The 22,964-nt window shown below is 41.4% G+C and overlaps 1 protein-coding gene across 3 annotated transcripts in view; it reads left to right on the top strand.

Annotated features, from left to right (window-relative positions):
* Positions 1–22,964, top strand: part of col12a1a (collagen, type XII, alpha 1a) — a 273,614-nt gene that overhangs the window by 213,612 nt on the left and 37,038 nt on the right. For all 3 annotated transcript variants that reach the window (XM_078557493.1, XM_078557491.1, XM_078557492.1), the window contains 3 exons: positions 15,957–16,010; positions 17,730–17,783; positions 20,741–20,794. In XM_078557493.1, the coding sequence (XP_078413619.1) occupies positions 15,957–16,010; positions 17,730–17,783; positions 20,741–20,794 (162 nt within the window). The remainder of the gene's footprint in view (positions 1–15,956; positions 16,011–17,729; positions 17,784–20,740; positions 20,795–22,964) is intronic.

Raw genomic sequence — 22,964 nt, 5'->3', positions numbered from 1 at the left:
AATTCCTCGCGTTTCATTTTACATTTGGCATAGCAATGACCACAAGATGAGCTCCAAAAGAGGTAACTGGACATGGTTGATCAGTTTCCTTCTTTGGTGGTAACTCATTTAATTAGCTGGCCATCAAGCAACAGTCGGTTGGACCTTGGTTAGCATTGCTAAATTGTTCTCAACATGCAATTGACTGCTTCTCAAAAGAAAAGCTTAAGTAAATGTCTTCAAGAAGTTTCTTACAAGCTGTGCCAGATTACAGTTGCTGCCTAATGTTATGTTGTAAAGTTTCATGTGGAAATGAAGGGTGAGAGACATCTGGGGTCCAAATTTGTTTATTCAGAGAAGACTATATCACCTTGGTTGAAGAGGAAATGGGAGCACTGCAGTGTCAATAGATGTTATTGGCCTCAAAACAGAATCTGCATTGCTGCTTGATCAACATTGATGAAAAATTATACAATTGAGGATACATAAATAAAAACACATATTCAAGAGAAAGATGGATCTGGTTCTTTACTCAGCAAGGAAATGCTTAGTCCATGACCAAGATGCCAGAGAAGAGACAATGGGGAGAACTCTATTACTGCATATTGCTTCCAACACCCTGTTAAAATATTTCTTCAGGTGTAAGTTTTGCCTTCACACAGCCAAGGTCCTACTGTTGAAGAGTGCTGAATGATGAAATGGATGAAATTCAACAAATAAACAAGTTTTAAAATCAAGATTGACTTCACGGTGGATGTTAGTAACAGTTCAAGCTCATAGTGCTCATGAGCTGCAAAAGAAACATATTTATAATGCTTTTCATTACCATAGGTCTTTAACAGCTTTGCAAGGCAGAATATGGCAGAGCTATTGACTTTTTTACTTCTCAGTTCCAATTAATCTCTCAACAATCTGCTACTTTATCCATGGCTCTACTCCATTGGCACCTAGGCTTTAGTAAGATGAGATCTATTGGCACTGAAAAACTCAAATGAATGTCATGGCAACGGACCAGCCTCAGATGGAAAACCCTTTCCAAGTTTGTGTAACTGCAATGTTTCAATACAATTACCAGCTTCCGCAATCCATAATTTAGTTAATTATTTAATGTATACTTAGAAAAAAAACTGATTGCAAGAAATTAAACCAAACAGGATTAGCTTATTTTAAAAGACACGTGTGGAAGACCTTTGTATTTCTAGTCTGAAGGTTACTTCAGTTTTAATAGCCCCGGTTCCTATCAAACAATCATAGAATCATTAGAGCACAGAAGGAGGCTGTTCAGCCCATTATGTCTGTGCTGGTCCTCTGAAGAAGCCTGCAAATTTTTCCTTTTCCAATAATGATCCAACTCCCTTTTGAAAGTCTCAAGTGATCCTGCCTCCTCCACACTCACAGGCAGTACATTCCAGATCCTAACCACTCGCTGTGTGAAAAAGTTTTTCCTTGTGTCACAACTGCTTCTTTTGCCAATTACTTTAAATCTGTGCCCTCTTGTTCTTGATCCTTCCACCAATGGGAACAGTTTCTCCCTATCTATTCTGTCCAGACCGCTCATGTTTTTGAATACTTTTATCAAATCTCCCCTCAAACTTCTCTTCTCCAAGGAGAATAGTTCCAACTTCTCCAATTTTTCTACATAACTGAAGTTCCTCTTCCCTGGAACCATTCTCATGAATCTTTTTTGCACCCTCTCCAATGCCTTCACATCCTTCGTAAAGTGTGGTGCCCAGAACTGGGCATAATACTCCAACTGAGACTGAACCAGTGTTTTATACCAGTTCAACATAACTTTCTTGCTTTTGTACTTTATGCCCCTTTTGATAAAGTCTACAATGCCATATGTTATATTAACTGTTCTCTGAACCTGTCCTGCCACTTTCAGTGATTTATGCACATATACACCCAGGTCCTCTGCTCCTGCACCTTCTCTAGTATAGTACCCTTTATTTTATATTGTCAGTCTCTGTTCTTCCTGTCAAAATGAATCATTTCACACATCTCTGCATTAAATTTCATTTGCCCACTTGTCTGCACTTTCAACCAATGTGTTTTTATTCTTTTGAAGTTCTACACTATCCTCTTCATGGTTCACAATACTTCCAAGTTTTGTTTCATCTGCAAATTTTGAAATTGTGCCCTGTAGACCAAGGTTTAGATCATTAATATATCAGAAGGAGCAGGGGTCCTAACACCAATCCCTGGAGAACTCCACTATAAGCCTTCCTCCAGTCTGAAAAACATCCATTAACCACTATTCTGTTTCCTGTCACTCCAATTTCATATCCATGTTGCTACTGTCCCTTTTATTCCATGAGCTATAACTTTGCTCACAGTCTGTTGTAGCATTTTATCAAATGCCTTTTGGAAGTCCATGTACACCACATCAACAGAATTACCCTTATCAACCCTCTCTGCTATCTCATCAAGAAACACAAGCAAGTTAATTAACCATGATTTTCCCTAACAAATTCATGTTGTCTTTCCTTAATTAACCCACATTTTCTCAAGTAACAATTAATTTTGTCTTGAATTATCATTTCCAAAAGCTTCACCACCACCGAGGTTAAACCAACTGGCTATTGTTGCTGGGCTTATCTTTACGTTTTTTTTTTGAACAAGGGTGTAATGTTTGCAATTGTCTCGTTCTCTGGCTCCACCCCTGAGTCTAAGGAAGATTGGAAAATTACAGCCAATGCATTTGCAATTTCCACACTCACTTCCTTCAGTATCACTGGATGCATCTTATTCGGACCTGGTGCTTGATCAACCTAAAATACAGACAACCTATCCAATACCACCCCCTTATCAATTTTAAACCTTTCAGATGTCTGGACTACTTCCTCTTTCACCATGATCTGGACACCATATTCTTCCTTGGTAAAAACGGACATAAAGTATTCATTTAATACCTCAGTTATTCCCCTGTTTCCATGTGTAAATTCCATTTTTGGTCCCTAATGAGCCCCATTCTCCTCTTAACACCTTTTTACTATTTATACAACTATAGAAGACTTTTGGATTCCCTTTTATATTAGCTGCCAGTCTCTTCTCATTGCCTTCATTTTGCTTCTCATTTGCTTTTTCAATTCCCCTCTGAACCTTTTTTATTTGGCCTGATCTACCTGACATCTGTCACACTTTTTCCATTTCACATTAATTTCTATCTCTTTCACCATCTAGGGACCTCTGGATTTGTTTGCCCTACCTTTCCCCTTTGTGGGAATATACATTGCCTGTACTTGAACACAATCTTTAAAGGCAGCCTGTTGTTTGGTTACTGTTTTGCCAGCTAATCTTTGATTCCACTTTATCTTGGCCAAATCCATTCTTACTCCATTGAAGCTGGCTTTCCTCCAGTTAATTATTCTTACTCTGGGTTGTTCCTTGTCCTCTTCCATAGCCAACCTAAACCTTATGATACAATGACTACTATCCCCTAAATGTTCCATTTGTTACAATCCCTGTAGAGACCAATAACATTAAGCAATTAAGTTTGAGTTTCCAGTTGATAGCAGAAAGGATGGCATGATAAGATTTCATGTTTTATGACTTTACTGTAATGAACAGACTAAAAGCACTATAATTAAACATTATTATTAATACTTTCCCCTTTTACTTTACGCAACCAAAACACCCACTTCACAGGTATAGTTTACACGGTCCCTTAAGTAGTCATTTGATTTTCCTGGACCCAGTTCAAAGTCATTCTTAGCTCTTGAGTATTTATTTCCCTTCCTTTGCTCTCCCAGCCTGGTAGCTTTTAACTTCAGAACTGTCTTTCACGGTGAGAGTTTTTCCTGGCAAACTGTCCTCTAGTGCAAGATAGGCCAATCTTCCAGCCTCATTTCATATCCTCATATATTTGGTCTTTTCAATCTGAGTATGAGCTCCTACCTGTATTCATTGAGACTTGCGGCCTCGCCTTCAACTGCAGCTTCCAAGCCCAAGATGTCTATCACCTGGAAGAGCAAGGGCAGCAGATGCATGGGAACACCACCACCTGCAAGTTCCCTTTCCAAGCCACACACCATCCTGACTTGGAACTTTATCGCCATTCGTTCACTGTCGCTGGGTCAAAATCCTGGAACTCCCTTCTTAACAGCATAGTGGGTATGCCTATACCACATGCGCTGCAGCGGTTCCAGAAGGCAGCACATCACCACCTTCTCAAGAATAAATAGGGATGGGAAATACTGTAAATTATAATAAATAATTACAATAAATTGTAAGAAAACAAATTGTCTAGTAGTGTTCAAAAAGAAAGTCATACCAGAATGTAAGATTACAGTGAAGGATGAAAAGATCTCACAGGTGGACAAATTTTGATACCTAGCAAGTATGCTAATATTGGACAGAGAGTACGATCAAAAAATAAAATGAAGGATGGGAATGGCCAAAGGTGCATGACAAAAAAAATGAAAAATATGATCACTCAAAATTACCCATGAAAACAAAGCTGAGAATCCCGAAATGCTATATCACACCAATTTTGACATACAGAAGCAAGTGTTAGGTGATAGTGAAGCAATGCAGCGAAGAATTAAAGCTGCAGAATTGTGGTTTTGAGGCGAATAATGAAGATATTTCAGAGACGCTAGTAAAATCTGAGATGAAGAGAACTCTGCTGACCAACATCAGGAAGAGAAAGTTGGAATTTCTTCACATAATAAGAAATCATGGTTTAGAGAGTCTGATGCTGATGCGAAAGATTGATGGTAAATGAGATCGAGATAGACGACGAACGATCTTTCTAAAGAGCCTTGTAAACTGGATGAATGATGATCCACACCTCCAGAACAAGATTAACATGGAGGTCCATGGTCACCAATGGCCTCTTATGGCATGGTAGCTGAAGAGAGAGAGAGAATAAATGCTGATCAAGCCAGCAATACCCACATTCTGTGAAAGAATTTTTAAAAAACTGCTTCCTCACTCCAGGATCCTGGCAGACCAACCCATCAAAGTCCATCTCTGTGACAACATAAATCAGATAAAGTCTTTGTCTGGGTAAAAATGCTAATTATCTATCCTTGAGACCCCAATTCCGTTTTATCTTGGAAGAAAATGGACAGTTCAGAGCATAAATATTTACAAATGAACATTCTCAACACCTTCTTGGGAGTTTGGAGACTAGCAGTCTATAGACACAGATGCTGCTACCAATGTCCTCAAGTGAGAACACCTTACATCTTTCTTCCAGCAAACAACCCAGGCCTCCCTTGAATCTTTAGCAGTCATGTCACATACAAACATACGAAATAGGAGCAGAAGTAGGCCATTTGGCCCCTTGAGCCTGCTCTGCCATTCAATAAGATCATAGCTGATCTGTTTGTGTTTCGAGTTCAACATTCCAATGTACCCCCAATAACCTTTGATTCCCTTGCCTAACAAGAACCTATCTACTTCTGCCTTAAAAATACTCAGTGACCCCGCTTCCCGTGCCTTCTGAGGCAGAGAGTTCCAAAGCCGCTCAGCCCTCTGAGAGAAAAAAATTCTCCTCATCTCTGTCCTATAAAGATGACCTATAATTTTAAAACAGTGCCCCCTAGTTCTGCACTCACCCACAAGAAGAAACATCCTTTCCACGTCCACATTGTCAAGAAGACCTTTCAGGATTTTATGTACTTCAAACAAGTTACCCCTCACTCTTCTAATCTCCAGTGGAAACAAGCCCAGCCTGTCCAACCTATGCTCATAAGACAACTTGCTCATTCCAGGTATCAATCTGGTAAACCTCCTCTGAACTACCTCCAACACATTTACATCCTTCCTTAAATAAGGAGACCAAAACTGCACACAGTATTTGAGATGCGGTCTCACCAATGCCCTGTATAACTGAAGCATAACATCCTTACTTTTATGTTCAATTTCTCTCATAATAAAGGATAGCATTCCATTAGCCTTCTTGATTACGTGCTGTACCTGCATATTAACTTTTTGTGACTCATGCACAATAATACCCAGATCCCTCCACACCTCTGAATTCTGTAGTTGTTCTCCATTTAAGTAATACTCTGCTTTTTTTATTCTTCCTGCCAAAGTTAATAACTTCACATTTTCTCTTAATATACTCCATCTGCCACTCACTCAACCTATCTATATCCATCTGCAAACTCCTTATGTCCCTCCACAGCATACTTCCCCACCTATCTTTGTGTCGTCTGCAAATTTAGCTACCATGCCTTCACTCCCCTCATCTAAGTCATTGGTGTAAATTGTAAAAAGTTGAGGTCCCATCACAGACCCCTGCGGGACCACATTGATCACATGCTGCCAATCAGACAAATACCTGTTTATGCATACTCTGTTTTTTGCCAGCCAGCCAATCATCTATCCATGCTAATACATTACCCCTTACACCATGAGCTTTTATTTTCCGCAATAACCTTTGATGTGGCACCTTTTCAAATGCCTTCTGGAAATCCAAGTACAGTGCGTCTACAGGTTCCCCTTTATCCACAGCGCATATCACTCCTTCAGAGAACTCTAATAAATTGGTTAAACTTGATTTCCCTTTCACAAAACCATGCTAACTCTTCCTGATTACCTTGTGTTTTTCTAAATGCCGAGCTATAACCTCAACACATCTACTCTCTCATTAGCCATCTCTTTTAAGATTCTAGGATGAACTCAATCTGGACCTGGAGGCTTGTCAGCCTGCAGTTCCATCAGTTTGTTCAGTACTGTTTTTCTAGTGATTGTAATTTCACCAAGTTCCTCTCTCCTGCCCACCTGATTTATAGCTATTACTGGAATGTTTTTAATATCCTCGACAGTGAAGACAGAAGCGAAATATTTGTTCAATTCATGTGCCATTTCCTTATTATCCTCTATTAAGTCCTCATTCTCACCTGTAGAGGACCAACACTCACTTTACCTACTCTTTTCCAATTTAAATACCTGTAGATATTCTTGCGATCCATTTTTACATTTCTAGCTAGCTTCATACTCTAATTTCTTTCTCCTGATTAACTTTTTAGTCATTCTCTGACCAGCTTATATTCTGACCAGTCAACTGACCTGCCACTCATCGTTGCACAGTTATATGCTCTTTCCTTAGGTTTGATGTCTTTCCCAACTTCTTTACTTAACCACAGATGGTGGGTCCTTCCTTTCAAATTTTTCTTTATAGTAGGAATATACTTATTCTCAGTATTCTGAAAAATCCCCTTAAATATCTGCCATTGCTACTCTATTGATCCATCCCCTAGCCTAGTATCCCAGTTCACTTCAGCATGCTCAGCTTTCATGCCCCCATAGTTGCCCCCTTATTTAAGTTTAAAATACTAGTCTTAGACCCACTCTTCTCCCTTTCATACTGGATGTAAAATTCAATCATATTGTGGTCACTGCCACCTAGGGGTGCCTTTAGCATGAGGTCATTAATTAATCCTGTCACATTGCAGAATACCAAGTCTAATATAACCTGCTCTCTGCTTGGTTCCAGAACGTGCTATCACAAAAGCAAGCAGGCTGCTACTGTCAATCTGAATTTTCCAGTATATATGTAAATTAAAGTCACCCATGATTATTGCCATCCCTTTATCACAAGCACCCAGTATTTATAATAATACTTGAGATTTCTACAACACAGAACATTTCTAATAATGCTCCGAAGAAGAATCATACGGACTCGAAACATTAACTCTGTTTTTCTCTCCACAAATGCTGTTAGACCTGCTGAGTTTTTCTAGTATTTTTTGTTTTTGTTTCAGGTTTCAAGCACCCGCAGTGTTTTGCTTTTATTTCATCCAGTATTTCTTCTCGTATACTTTGTGGTTACTGTTAGGGTGCCTGTAGACCACTCCCACCAGTATTCCTCATCTCCACCCAAACTGATTCTACATCCTGATCTCCTGAACCAAGGTCGTCTCTAACTATTGCACAAATGCCATCCTTGATTAACAGTGCTCCCTTCCTATTTTTCTTGAATGTCATATACCCCATAATATTCTTTTTTAAAAATTTGTTCATTGGCTAGACCAGCGTTTATTGCCCGTCCCTAATTGCCTTGTTCAGAGGGCATTTAAAAGGCAACCACATGTAAGGACTGCAGATTTCCTTCCCTAAAGGGCATTAGTGAACCAGATGTGTTTTTAATGGCAATGGTTTCGTGGTCATCATCAGACTCTTAATTTCAGATTTTTCACTATCTGCTGTGGTGGGGATTTGAACCCGGGCCCCCAGAGCATTACCCCAAGTCTCTGGAATAATAGTTCAGTTATAATACCACTATGCCATCCTTGTCATCCTGCAGTCATGTCTCCCTAATGGCTATCAGATCATATTTATTTACTTCAATGTACACTATCAATTCATTTACTTTGTTACGCGCGTTCTGATACAGAGCTATTAGTTTTGTCTTTTTGTTACCTTTGTGAAACCTAGTCTTGATTCTTGGTGCATTCTTAGGTTTTTTTTCTCCCTGTCCCTTCCTGCCATTCTCTGACCCTCATTTCCCATATTACTATTCTCCGCTCTTACCTTGTCTCTAGTCTTTAATATACCATATTTGATCCTTTGACACCCACTATTTAGTTTAAAACCCTCTCTACTTCCCTAGTTATGCGGTTCGCAAGAACACTGGTATCAGCACAGTTCAGGTGCAGACCGTCCCAATGATACAGGCCCCACTTTCCCCAGTACTGGTGCCAGTGCCCCACAAACCAGAACCCACTTCTTCCACACCAATCTTTGAGCCATGTGTTCATCTCTAATATTATGGACCCTATGCCAACTTGAACGTGGCTCAGGTAGTAATGCAGAGATTATAACCTTTGAGGTTCTGCTTTTCAATTTACTACCTAGCTCCTCATACTCTCTACGCAGAACCTCTTTCCTAGTTCTACCTATGTCGTCGGTACCTGCATGGACCGCAACAACCAGATCCTCCCCCCTCCCACAGCAAGTCCCTCTCTAGCCCCGAACCCTGGCACTGGGCAGGCAACATAGCTGTCTGGGCTCTTGCTCTTTGCTTCAGAGAACAGTGTCAGTCCATCCCACTATACTGTCACCTACTGCCACTATGTTCCTTTTTGCTCTCCCCACTTGGATGGCCTCCTGTACCACGGCACCATGGTCAATTTGCTCATCCACCCTGCAGCCCCCGCCCTTATCCAGACAAGCTGAGAGAACCTCAGACCTATTGGACAATTGCAGCGACTCACATTTCTGCACTCCTGCCCCCTGGGTCCCCTTACCTGCCTCACTCGCAGTCACACTCTCCTGTCCCTGACCACTGACCAAATCAGAAGACCCTATCCTAAGTGGTATGATGTCCTCCTGGTACAAAGTATCCAGGTAATATCCAAAAAAATTATCAATTTCTTTCTTGAATATACTCAGTGACCCGGCCTCCACAGCCTTCTGTGGTAGAGAATTCTACAGATTGACAACCCTCTGAGTGAAGAAATTTTTCCTCATCTCAGTCCTAACTGGCCTGCCTCATATCCTGAGACCATGGCCCCTGGTTCTAGACTGCCAGCCAGCGGAAACATCCTTCCTGCATCTAGTCTGTCTAGCCCTGTTAAAATTTTATATGTTTCATTCAGGTTCCTTCTCATTCTTCTGAACTCTAGTGAATACAGGCCCAGTTGAATCAATCTCTCCTCATAAGGGAGTCCTGCCATTCCCGGTATCAGCCTAGTGAACCTTCGCTGCACTTTCTCTATGGCAAGTATATCCTTTCTTAGGTAGGGAGACCAAAACTGCACACAATTCTCCAGGTATGGTCTCACCAAGGCCCTGTATAACTGCAGTAAGATATTCCTACTTCTGAACTGAAATCCTCTTTCAATGAAGGCCAACATACCATTTGCCTTCCTAACTGTTTGCTGCACCTGCCTGTTTACTTTCATTGACTGGTGTACAAGAACACCCAGATCCCTTTGTACATCCACATTTCCCAATATATCACCATTTAAATAATACTCTGCCTTTCTGTTTTTCACACAGAAGTGTATAACTTCACATTTATCCACGTTATACTGCAGCTCTCCCCCCTCCCCCCGCCCACACAGGTAGCACTGAGCGCTTCCGGGTACGCGTCAGGCTGGATGGGCCTTAATTGGCCCGCCCACATAAAATGGTGGCGCGCAGTCGATCGCGGGCGGCAATTGGCTCCACGCCTGCCTAGGTCCACTCCCAACCAGCCTACCCGAAGGGGAGAAAATTCTCCTCATGATATTTGTAAAACCCTACTGACACTTGATCCACTAGGCCCACCTCATTCCCATGAACCAGGCCCAACAATGCTTCCTTTCTGATGAAGAGTCATATGGACTCAAAACGTTAACTCTGTCTTTCTCTCCACAGTTGCTGTCAGACCTGCTGAGTTTTTCCAGCTATTTTTGTTAATGCTTCCTTTTCGTTGGGCTGAAGCAATAATGTTTTAGGTATGAAATTACCAACATGCTTTAGGTAATCATGTAAATTAACTGGAATCTTTGAGTCATTCTTACAAAACTCAGACTGCACCAGTTTTGATGAGCCTTTAAAAAGCTATACTTAGCTTTCCCCAACCGTTGCCTCTCTCCTGTTCCTGTGACAGGATTCCATTTTGTACCATCTGGGGCGTGCTGGCCTTGAAACCAGACTCTGTGGTAAACGCATATGAAAGCTTAATGTATTTGCCTTAAGTTCCTCAGTCTGCCACTTGAACAGCTACATTAAAACATAATTTTCAGTGCATTCATTCAATTGGCTGTGAAAGGAACTTTTCCTGAATGTTTTCAGCATTTGTACTCTGGTATCCCACAGCTGAACTTCAAAGCCATAATGTAATAGTTATTAACAACTTGTTGATGTAAAGTGTTTTTTGAAGGGAAGTTTTCTTTTCACAGAGTAAAATGGTAGTGAAATATTTTACATTTTTAATTTTTGCGCCAATGAGATTGAAATCTTAGTTTCCGAGATAAATCTGAAGATTGTATATAAATTCACGTCGCAGAAATGGTTATTTCAAGCAAATATTAAGATCTGCACTCCTTCTTCTAAATATGTTATTGCATTCACTGTCTGGTTACCATGGTAGTGTTCCATTTGAGTTAGAATCAATTCAGCAACTTTCAAAACCATACATGGCCAAGCTCAATTTGTAGGATTTGTCCCACCAGTATGTGCGTTCTTAACAACAAGGACAAGACAGATCACAGCCATTGGGCATGAGAGGAGAGCCACTAACAGATTGGATACTAATGTCACATCAGTGAATGTAGAAGCCAGACAGATTAGTCTTGTTTAATTGCTCAGTTCTGATGAAGAGTCATACGGACTCGAAACGTTAGCTGTATTCCTCTCTGCAGATGCTGTCAGACCTGATGAGCTTTTCCAGCTATTTTTATTTATGTTTAATTGCTGTATGGCTATCTTTCATAAATAGATTTGCTTCAATGACATGTCTAAAAGCTGTCCCCCTCATTCTGGGTTCTACCACCATTCCACAACGTGAGAACATTTCACTGATTTCCATTAAATTCATTGATTTATTTGACATGGTTTCTGTCTGCTTCCATTAGAATGAAGATTGGAAGTATCCTCTAGGTTTTATATTTTACCCTAATGAACAGGGAAACCTTTTAACAGAGTCCCACAAATTCTCCAGTGATTGTATAGATTACAAGCCAAAAAGTGAGATTTTGCCTTAGATACATAGTTCCAAAAGCTCTCCACCACTGGTGTTTTACTCACTTCTTATCAGGGTCTCTTGTAAACTAATGGATAGGGATTAATTATGTTGATCAGTCACCAACTCCATTATCATTGTATCAAGCAATTACCAGGATAGTCAAGGCGATCTAAATAGATCTTTTGTCATCCAACAATTCCTATGGTTCAACAAAATTCAGTTAATCTCACTGCATTTCATAAAGGAGGCTTGGTTTATGATTGAGATCGTTGTCTTACTTCAGTTAATTTAACTACCATATCTACCCATCTATTTGTCTGGCTACCAGTCTATTTACCTTTATGATGGCTTTTGACAAAAGTTACGTACAAAAGGCAGCTGATTAAACTGGCCACAGGAAACTGGGGTACAATATGATTCTGGATAGGAAATTGGTTAAAACAATGTGAAACGAAGAGCAATGCAGGTGTTGAATGAAGTCCCATTGGGACAATGTTTATGTAAGGTTGCCTCTAATGTACAGTAATGATATAGATATTGAGTTGCAGGTTTGCGATGGCACCAAAATAGGAAGAGCAGTAGAAACAGAGGCAGTGTCTTAAGTCCAGCTGCTTCATCAATGACTTCCCCTCCATCATAAGGCCTGAAGCTCATTGATGATTGCACAGTGTTCAGTTCCATTTGATAATGAAAGGGTTTGTGCCCCATATAGAAAGACAATGACAACATTAAGACTTGGCAAGCAAGTGGCAAGTAACATATATGTCACACAAGTGTTAGGTAATGACCATCTCCAATAAGAGATAGACTAAACACCTCCCCTTGGCATTCAATGGTATTACCAATGCCAAATTCCCCATCACCAATATCCTAGGGGACAACATTGACCAGAAACTTAACTGGACCAGCCACATAAATACTGTAGCTACAAAAGCAGGTGTATTATGTGGCAAGTGACTGATGATCTGAATCCCAAAAGTCTTTACAACATCTACACCAGTCAGGCCTGTGGTGGAATACCCTTCAGTTGTCTGGATGAGTGCAGCTCCAATAAACCTCAAGAAGCTCCGCTCTTGTTGGCACCTCATCCACCACTTTAAACATTTATTTTCTCTACCACCTGTGCACTATGGTTATAGTGTGTATTCACTGCAGGAACTCATCCAGCCTTCTTCAACAGCAGACCCAAACCCCTGATTTCTACTTCACAGAAGAACAAGAGCAGCAGGCGCAATGGACTTGGAAATATATTGTTATTCCTTCATCATCACTGGGCCAAAATCCTGGAACTTTCTACATAATAGTACTGTGGGAGCACCTTCACTACACGGACTGCAGTGGTTCAAGAAGACTGTTCACCATGACCTCAAGTGCAATTAGAGATGGGCAATAAATGCAGGCCTTGCCAGCAATGCCCACAGCCCTTAAATGAATAGAAAATAAATCATTCAGCCAGAGACTTCAAGCATAAATCGTGTTCTAAGAGTTGAATGAATGAAATAGATATATCACAAGGAGACTTAGAAAGGGGGCCTGGGAATAACAGCAGACTCTTAATGTTCAATGTGGTAAAAATGTTGATAGAATGCTAGAATGTATAGCTGGAATAATAGACTGTACAACTCTTCAGAGATTATACAGTACACTGGTCAGATCACACTTGGCGTACTGTGCTCAGTTCTGGTATTCATGTATTGGGAAGGGGTTCAGCAAGACCAGTCCCAGATGTAAAGAGGATTAACTGTGAGGCATGATTACAGAAGCCAGATTCATTAACCAAGAATGAAGGTGCTTTAAGGATATACAGACACATAAAATATGAAATGAGGGAAGCTTTATTTCATTACTTTAAAACAAGCCAGGAAAGCAGGAGTAGGGGGACATCAATTTAAATTTATGACAAGTAAATTTAAAACAGATATAAGGAAGAATTTAGTCCAAAGAGTGATAAATGTTTGGAATAATCTGCCAGATGAGATAGTAGGGGAAAAACCACTAGGAACATTGAAAATACAGCTGGATACCATTATAAAGTTAAGAGACTTGAGAGGTGAATATCAATGAGTCAACTAGCTATTTCTCATATATAAAAACAAAAAACTACTGCGGATGCTGGAAATCCAAAACAAAAACAGAATTACCTGGAAAAACTCAGCAGGTCTGGCAGCATCGGCGGAGAAGAAAAGAGTTGACGTTTCGAGTCCTCATGACCCTTCAGCAGAACTGAGTATAGTTAGGAGAGGGGTGAAATATAAGCTGGTTTAAGGTGGGGGGTTGGGGGTGGGGGGTGGGGGGGGTGGGTAGAAATTGGGGCAGGGGGTGTGGTTGTAGGGACAAGCAAGCAGTGATAGGAGCAGATAATCAAAAGATGTCACAGACAAAAGGAACAAAGGGGTTTTGAAGGTGGTGATATTATCTAAGAAAATGTGCTAATTAAGAATGGATGGCAGGACACTCAAGGTACAGCTCTAGTGGGGGTGGGGTGGAAAGGCTGACAAGGTATTACAGTTGTAGATTTAAAAATAATGGAAATAGGTGGGAAAATAAAAATCTATATAAATTATTGAAAAAAACAAAAGGGAGGGGGAAGAAACGGGGTGGGGATGGGGGGAGGGAGTTTAAGATCTAAAGTTGTTGAATTCAATATTCAGCCCGGAAGGCTGTAAAGTGCCTAGTCAGAAGATGAGGTGCTGTTCCTCCAGTTTGCGTTGGGCTTCACTGGAACAATGCAGCAAGCCAAGGACAGACATGTGGGCAAGAGAGCAGGGTGGAGTGTTAAAATGGCAAGCGACAGGGAGGTTTGGGTCTTTCTTGCGGACTGACCGCAGGTGTTCTGCAAAGCGGTCGCCCAGTTTGCGTTTAGTCTCTCCAATGTAGAGGAGACCGCATTGGGAGCAACGAATGCAGTAGACTAATTTAGGGGAAATGCAAGTGAAATGCTGCTTCACTTGAAAGGAGTGTTTGGGCCCTTGGACGGAGAGGAGAGAGGAAGTGAAGGGGCAGGTGTTGCATATCTGCGTGGGCATGGGGAGGTGCCATAGGTGGGGGTTGAGGAGTAGGGGGTGATGGAGGAGTGGACCAGGGTGTCCCGGAGGGAACGATCCCTATGGAATGCCGCCGAGGGGGGGTGAAGGGAAGATGTGTTTGGTGGTGGCATTTCTCATCTTTGCTTTTTCATCATAGCTATTTCTCATCTTTGCTTTTCTCATATTGTGTATTAAGGATGTCAGCCTTTCCATCGCTCTATCAATCTTTCTATCTAAATGAGAGAGAAAAATTGCTGAATACACTGTAGGTGTACCATCATCTGATTAGAGTAATGTTTTGAATCAGGAAGACCTACATGTACGTAAACATTGGCCAGCCTTTTCCTTTCACAAGTATGGGTGTCCTTGCAGCTTCTATTTTTAAAAAAAATTAATTTCAGATTAGCTCCCTTTGTAGTTTCTCCATCTCTCTACATTGATTGAAGTTAAGTACGTTGAGTGATTTTTTCCCCCCCAAAATTCAACAAAGCAGCCCAACATTAACGCCCGAAGCTGGAAAGAATGACATTGGCCCTTTTACCAACTCCACATTTCATTTGATGAGGGGTTATGTGGCCGAGGTGAGATATTCATAAATAAATAATAATTAGCAGCAATATTCAGATACAAGCAGCAATTTATATTTGGAAAGTGCCTTTGACATAATAAAATGTTGCAGCATGTTTCACACACGATGCGATTGGGTGATAGCACAATAATTAGGAGTTGGCCAAAGAATGATCAAGCTAAACAATGAAACCAACATAAAAGCAAAATACTGTGGATGCTGGAAATCTGAAATAAAAACAGAAATGTTGGAAAAACTCAGCAGGTCTGGCAGCATCTGTGGAGAGAAAAACAGTGTTAATGTTTCGAGCCCAGAATTTTAACTGCATGAATCTGTGTTTAATTAAACTATATCCTCTTGTGAGGGAATCCAAATAAAGGTACATAATCTTAATATTGGAACTAGTCTATGCAGGAAGGTCTTCTTCACGCAAAGTGGAAATTTGGAACTCTGCCACTCCAAAAGCAAACAGATGCTGACACAATTGAGGCCTTCAAGATTCAAAGTGATAAATTTTTGTTGGATTAATATATCAGGGATTTGTGTAATGACAGATAAGTGGGGTTTGGATACAGATCAGCCATGATCTAACAATGATGGAGCAGGCTCAAAAGGATGAATGGCCTAGTTCTGTTCCTATGTTATTTCCATCAGTGACGCCTTATAGTTGAAATTAGTGGGAAACTTGCTTATGTGTAGGTCCTTGAAGGGCCGTTTTCTTACCTGTACTGATAATCTGGGCTATGTGTTACAGGGACGTACTGGACTGAAAGGTGATGCAGGAGAACCAGGATTGTCAGGTCGACCAGTAAGTTTCTTTCTCTCTCTTTTATTTTCCCTGGGGTTAGGTCATTGTGTAAAGGCTGGTGAGTTTGCAGTATTAAGCTTTCCACAAAGTGGACTGAATTGGGAATCTAATTCAGAAAGAGACGACGCCATGACTGTTGTAGAGAATGGGAGTAACATAAAGGGGTGCTCCTCTGGGATAGTTTGATGCTTGATCTTAGAGTGCTTGATGGGGCAGCGTGGAGGGACCTTTACTCTGCATTTAAACAATGCTGTATCGATGATTGCTTGATGAAACAGTACAGTAGGAGCTTTTAGCCTTCATCCAACCTAGCTTATATCTGAGCATACCTGATGATAGAGTGCAGTGCTTGCTTTACATTGTATTCAACGTATCTTGTATCTGGGCCTACTTCTTGGCAAAGTACAGTGGGAGCTTTACCTTGCACCAACCTATGCTGTGCCAGTGGTTGCCTGATAGAACAGTACATCCAACCTACATACTGCATTAGTTTGCTTGAACATTATAATTGTTATAATGCTCTATTTAAAGAAAAAGCACATCATTTTCATCATTAAAACTAAAATATCTAAACAGAGTTACTTACAGGTTCTGAAATTTGCAATTTTAAAATTATTTTCAATTGAAATATGTAGCACTGGTAGTTCTAATTTCACATTGTTATGGTGGCTATGCTTGTGCAACTTCTTTCTCACATCTATGGATTTCTGAGTCAACTCACTAACCAAATAGAGATTGTTTTTTTTTATGCATGGTGAGATTGCGGTGTAAAAGGCAGGCTTTTCATACATTTCTTGTCTATCCTGGCCTGTTGCACAGCACAAGTATTGCCCTGCCCCCTGCCAAAGCCTCAGACACCAACATGTTGCATGGTGCTTCTCTCAGTCTAGACTACTTGCTCGACCAACAATCCCATTCTCAAATAGGTTTTTTGTCCCAACTCTTTATTGACAAAAGCCAGCTAAAACAGATTACAGGAAATCTTTGTGAACAGTGGTGAATTCCTTTCATAAGATAATAAGAAATAGGAACAGGAGTAGGCTATTCAGCCCATCGAGCCTGCAAAATCATGGCTGTCCTGATTGGGGCATTAATTCCACTCTCCTGCCTGCCTGCACCCTCATGACTCCCTTGCAGCTCACCAGCCAAAAGGACCTGATGTTCTGTGATTCATCTTTTTCCTGAAGTTGTTTTCAATAAGAAAACTTGTAGATTGCTTGGGTGAAAGCAGTAGTTCAATTTGGTTTGAGCCACAGTTGAAAAAACTGTCTAATTCTTCTTTAGTTGAATTTATCTTCCAGCCTCTGAGCATTCATTACTGTATGAAACAGAGGGGTCTGGAATACATTACACACATTGTAAATCTCAACATAACTTAAAAGGGCAATGAAACCATTGGGTGTTTTCAATACCTTTCATTTACAGGTCATTCCACATCTGTGAAGGTCACAAGTAGAACAATGCATAAGAATGCTTAGGTGCCATGCACCTAGCAGTTTAATTTGTGAGAAAAGATGGCCGTTTAAGAATTTGTTTGAACAACAAGTTATAATGTAGAGTTTAGTAATGTATCCAAGATTTAAGCACTTGTCTGTTGTTTTGTGTTTCTACAGATCAATGATTAAAGTCAGAAGCTGTGACATTAGGAAATAAACATAATAGTACCTTTAAGGGTGAATTTTAATACTAGTATCTGATGAAAGCTTTGTTTGTTAACAGGGACCAGCCGGTCGGGTAGGCCTACCAGGTACACCAGGATCAGAGGGTCCAAGGGTAGGTACCATTTCAGTCATTCAAAAAAACAGTTTACATGTTGGTTCGCTATAAGCTGCATGCTTTCTATCCCACTTATGTCCTACATTCCAACAGTGACTACATTTCAATAAAAGTGCTCCATTGGCTGTAATTGCCACAGCGGGCTGTTTAAAAGGCTTGCCTTGGTGCTGTGAGACTTCATCCCAGTTAAAACAAAACACAAAGGCCTTCCAGTGATCACCTTTCACACCCCATCAATCCCCACATACTCCTCATGCACCAACCATGCCACCCTCATACCCCCCCTACCAACCCTATGTGGTCCCTCATGCCCCCCTATGCCAAGCTATGGCACTCCACCCATATGGCCCCCTCATGCCCTCCACCCACCTCCGTGGCCCCTCCTTCCCCCATGCCGAACTATGAGTTCAGGTATCCCAGAATTGGGACCTGCCCGCAATTCTTAAAGGGCTCCCGAATCATCCTAACTCAGTGAAAATGCAGTACAATCAGTCTGCTAACTGTCACAGGCAAGTCTCAAACCTGAGGACTGGGTACAGGGGTGAGGCGCTGGAGGACTGTTGGATCATCATGGGTTGTACCTACCAGAAGTCAGTGTCTTCAGGAGATTGAAGGAGGGGAGGAGTAGAGTGGTGTAGGAATGTGAGATGAGTCTACTGTAATGGGAAAAGTAGTGATAAGGAATTGTTCTTAGTTCTCTAGTTTGCATCCTGTTTGCAAATGGTGTTTACATAGAAACATAGAAAATAGGAGCAGGAGTAGGCCATTCGGTCCTTTGAGCCTGCTCCGCCATTCATTATGATCATGGATGATCATCCAACTCAATAGCCTGCTCCCGCTTTCTCCCCATATCCTTTGATCCCTTTCGTCCCAAGAGCTATATCTAACTCCTACTTGAAAACATACAATGTTTTGGGCCTCAACTACTTTCTGTGGTAGTGAATTCCACAGGCTCACCACTCTCTGGGTGAAGAAATTTCTCCTCATCTAAATGGTCTACCCCGTATCCTCAGACTGTGACCCCTGGTTCTGGACTCCCCCATCATCGGGAACATCCCTCCTGCATCTACCCTGTCTAGTCCTGTTAGAATTTTATAGGTTTCTATGAGATCTCCCCTCATTCTTCTGAACTCCAGTGAATATAATCCTAACCGACTCAATCTCTCTTCATATGTCAGTCCCGCCATCCCAGGAATCAGTCTGGTAAACCTTCGCTGCACTCCCTCTATAGCAAGAACATCCTTCCTCAGATAAGGAGACCAAAACTGCACACAATATTCCAGGTGTGGTCTCATCAAGGCCCTGCGTAATTGCAGCAAGACATCCTTGCTCCTGTACTCGAATCCTCTGGCTATGAAGGCCAACATTAAATGGGTTAGTTTGGGACTCTGGCTGGAGAACATTTGTTATATAATGTTGCTGAAGTATGATCATCATTGGCAAACATGACAGCCAATTTACACAAAGTAAAGGCCCCAAATAGTAATGAGATGAATTACCAGTTGATTTGCATTTTCTGTGGTATTGTTTTTATGAGGAATAGTGAACAAGGTACCACTCCCATCTTCTCTGAGTGATGATACAATGACAGAACAGTTTCAATCATAACACCAATGGGAACCCAATAAGATGAAGAGGCTATGATCATAAAATCTAGGTCAACATCTTTATTGTTTACAAGAACAACTAGATGGTTCTTGGTTCAACATGTCATCTAAAGGAGAACATCTCCCATGGCGCAGCACTCCCAGTACTAGATTGTAAGATCAAATCATGGAGAGGGACTTGAATCAACTGGTGCTACCAACTGAACCAAGCTTAACAACAAATAGGTGGCTCTTTATAAGTGTTACCTTGTGGGCCTTGGAGTTACTTGCTAACTGACTGAATGACTGATGTCAGCTAAACTAGACAACAGAGTGTGGGAAACTGCCTAGTATGATTCTGAGTCATTCTGTTATGGCAGAAGAAAATAAATCAGGTGTATAACTTCGATCAAACAATATGGGGGTGAAATTGATCTTTATCACATTGCTATTTGCTGTGCACAAATTGACTGCCCCGTTTCCTAAATTACACTTCAAAAATACCTCATGGGCTGCAAGGCGCCTTGAGATGCCTGGTGGAACTTTTCTCTTTTAGGTAGTGCTGCAGAAGGGTGATAGTTAATCAGCTGCTCATTTTCCACCCTGCACTAATTTCTATTAAAGCCAATGAGGAAGATAATCAAGCAGTGTGTAAAATGGGCTGCCAAGTCACTATCACCCATTTTGTGAAACCTCCCAAGGCCCATTTCACACCCACTGTGGGCTTACTAGAAATTTGTTCAGTTAATTAGTTCCAAAATCCATTGGCGAAAGTGACTTCTGCTCTTGGTGCTGCCAGGGTGAAGGAGCTATCATCTCATTTAAATAGCAATGGCATGTATCCATGCCACTATTGGTATATCCTGGGCATCTGCTGAGTGACAGAGGCAGGAAAAGTGGCATTGGCCATTTACACTTTCACATGGCGGTGCCATTGGCCATTTGATTTTATAAAGGGGCGAGAATATTTGTTGCTGCTGGAATTTTCATGCAGCATCCAGGCCTGGAATCCTCAGTGGACAGCTCTTTACACCATTCAGCCAACTGGCTATCAGGCATATCCAGACAATCAGGCACTTGGCGCTGGAAGAGGCTGGGGCAGGGAAAATTCCCCACTTGGGAATTCTCTCTGCCTGGTCCATCCCATCCATCTGATGTGATGGGCTATATTTGGAACAGATATAGAGCCCCAACAGAAATTAGTAGCTGATTTTCTTCATGTGCCAATTACAGCTGACTGGAATCAAGAATATGCTACTAGACAATTGAATTACTGAGGCCATATTTTAAGGGGATATATGCTTGATGCTAAAAGGTACAGCCACTCATTTTGATCCCTTTCAAAACTGTATTTCTTTCAAATTACAGGGCTTTCCAGGTAATCAAGGACCCAATGGACCTCCAGGACCACGGGGACCAATTGTAAGTCATACCTTCAGAAATAAATACTGCTGTCAAATGTCTCTAAATAATGTTGTGAATTGTGAGTAATCTGCACCTTAACAGCATTAATTTAAAACTTCAGTGCACATGCTCGTTATTAAAACTTTGCATAAAGGACAGAAATCATGGAATGACAAAGACTGTTCATTCCATTAAATCTGCATAATGAACTCTTACTTTCCTTCATTTATTTAATCAATAAAACTACAGAAATTTACAATAGGAAACTATTCAGCCCATCATACCTGTGCCAACTATTGTTAAAGCAATTCAAATCTAATCCCATCGTCCCATGGACCTGTATCGTCTTCTGTGTTAAATATTTATATGTTTATGTTCTGAAAAATGCAATTGTCTCTGCCTCAGTCAGTCCCTGCAGCAAAACATTCCAAGGGCAGGAATTTTCATTCGGCATGCGGGGTCTGGCCCAACATGCCGACACATCAAATGAATGAAGCGCAGTGACATCGGGCGTGCGTCCCGACGTCATCGCGCAGTCCCGCGATATTTCATTTGGTGGCCACGCGCCGGAGTTGGCTTCACGCCTGCCGATATGTAAATGGCCTGTTAAGGTCATTAAGAAAGTAATTGAAGTAATTGTTAATGCTGCCCGTCCAACCTTACGGTTGCTGGGCAGGTGAAAAGGCCAAGTGGCCTTTGCGTTTTTTAGGAAACCTCATCCACGGGCAGGATGAGGTTTCCTAAAGCTTTTATTAAATAAATTTTAAAAATTGCTTAATATAAAAACATGTCTCATCTCATGTAACACAGTCACATGAGGTGACATGTTTAAATAATTTTTGACCCATTTATTTTATTTTTTCGATATTGAGGCAGCCCTGTGCTTCAGGGAGATTGAAGCGCGCAAAAGAGCACTGGCCCCGACTCTCCCTCATCCCCCTGCCCGTACAGGTAGCGCTGAGTGCTACCGCTTACATATTACGCTGGGCGGGCCTTAATTGGCCCACTCGCATAAAATGGCGGCATGGAGCCGATCGTGGGTGGCGATCGGCTCCGTGACCGCTCCCACTGAGCTCGCCTGCTGCCTGAAAAATTCAGGCCCATGTTGCAGAACAACTAAAGATTCTGCAAAGCTTGTCTCTGCTCCACCCCACCCACACCTGAGCAACATCCATTCAACTCTCCTTAGGTTCTGCAAAGAGATGATAGGTTATGATTATGATGAAAGCCTTAAGCCAAAGGCTTATTCACTGGAGTGGACAAAGTTGCAGGATGTGTTCAAAGTTGTGAAACATTTAAGGATCATTGAATTGAGAAAAGGAGAAGGTGAGGATGAAATCTAGATAAAGTTTACAAAAATATTTTAACACGGTTGGCTTCTGAAATTGGGCCAATCATGCTGTCTGGGAGGGAATGTGGGAAACAAATGAAGGAAGATGCTACAGTAAATGGCTCCAATGTAGAGATAGGAACAGCACAGGTTCGAGGGCCCAGATACCTACATTTCTATGCACATATACAGATATATATAGTATATAGGTTGAGCATCTGTAAACTGAACACATCCAAAAGCCTCCCATTTCTTTTAACGGCATCGACCTTTAGCGCGGGTCCATGACCTGAGCTGACATGACCCGGGCCGACATGAACCTCACCAATCGTAGCCAACCTTTAGCACGGGAAGTCTCTGACCCGAGATGACACAAGCCTCACTGATTGTATCCGGCCTTTAGTATGGGAAGTCTGTGACCTGAGCTGACATGACCTGGGCTGACACGAGCCTCACCAACCTCACCCAACTTTTGGCGTGGGAAGTCTCTCACCCGAGCCGACACAAACCTCACTGACTGTACCCAACCTTTAGCATTGGAAGTCTAGTTGTTTGTCTGCACATTGATACTCTGAACCCTCTTCCACAAGCAGAATCGCAGATGGCGCCATGGGTGGGAACTTATTACAGGTACCCTATATTTAATATTCAGTAGTATATCTTACTTTTCTAGCCATTTTATTTACTTTAGACAATAGCCAGTCTAGGCTTTGGCCTCGGCTTATATGCGGTATCGAAAAAATATTTCTGAGATATATATACTCAGAAATCACTGGAAGTAAGATTCAACTTGGGCAGGGTTGTGAAACTGGCGTTATTGAATCGGATGCCCATCACATAACCTGCCTGATTTTATTT

This window comes from Cetorhinus maximus, chromosome 14 (assembly GCF_964194155.1).
Source record: "Cetorhinus maximus chromosome 14, sCetMax3.hap1.1, whole genome shotgun sequence".
Classification (NCBI taxonomy): domain Eukaryota; kingdom Metazoa; phylum Chordata; class Chondrichthyes; order Lamniformes; family Cetorhinidae; genus Cetorhinus; species Cetorhinus maximus.
Note: the sequence above shows the minus strand (reverse complement) of the source record. Positions and strands in the feature narration are given on the sequence as shown.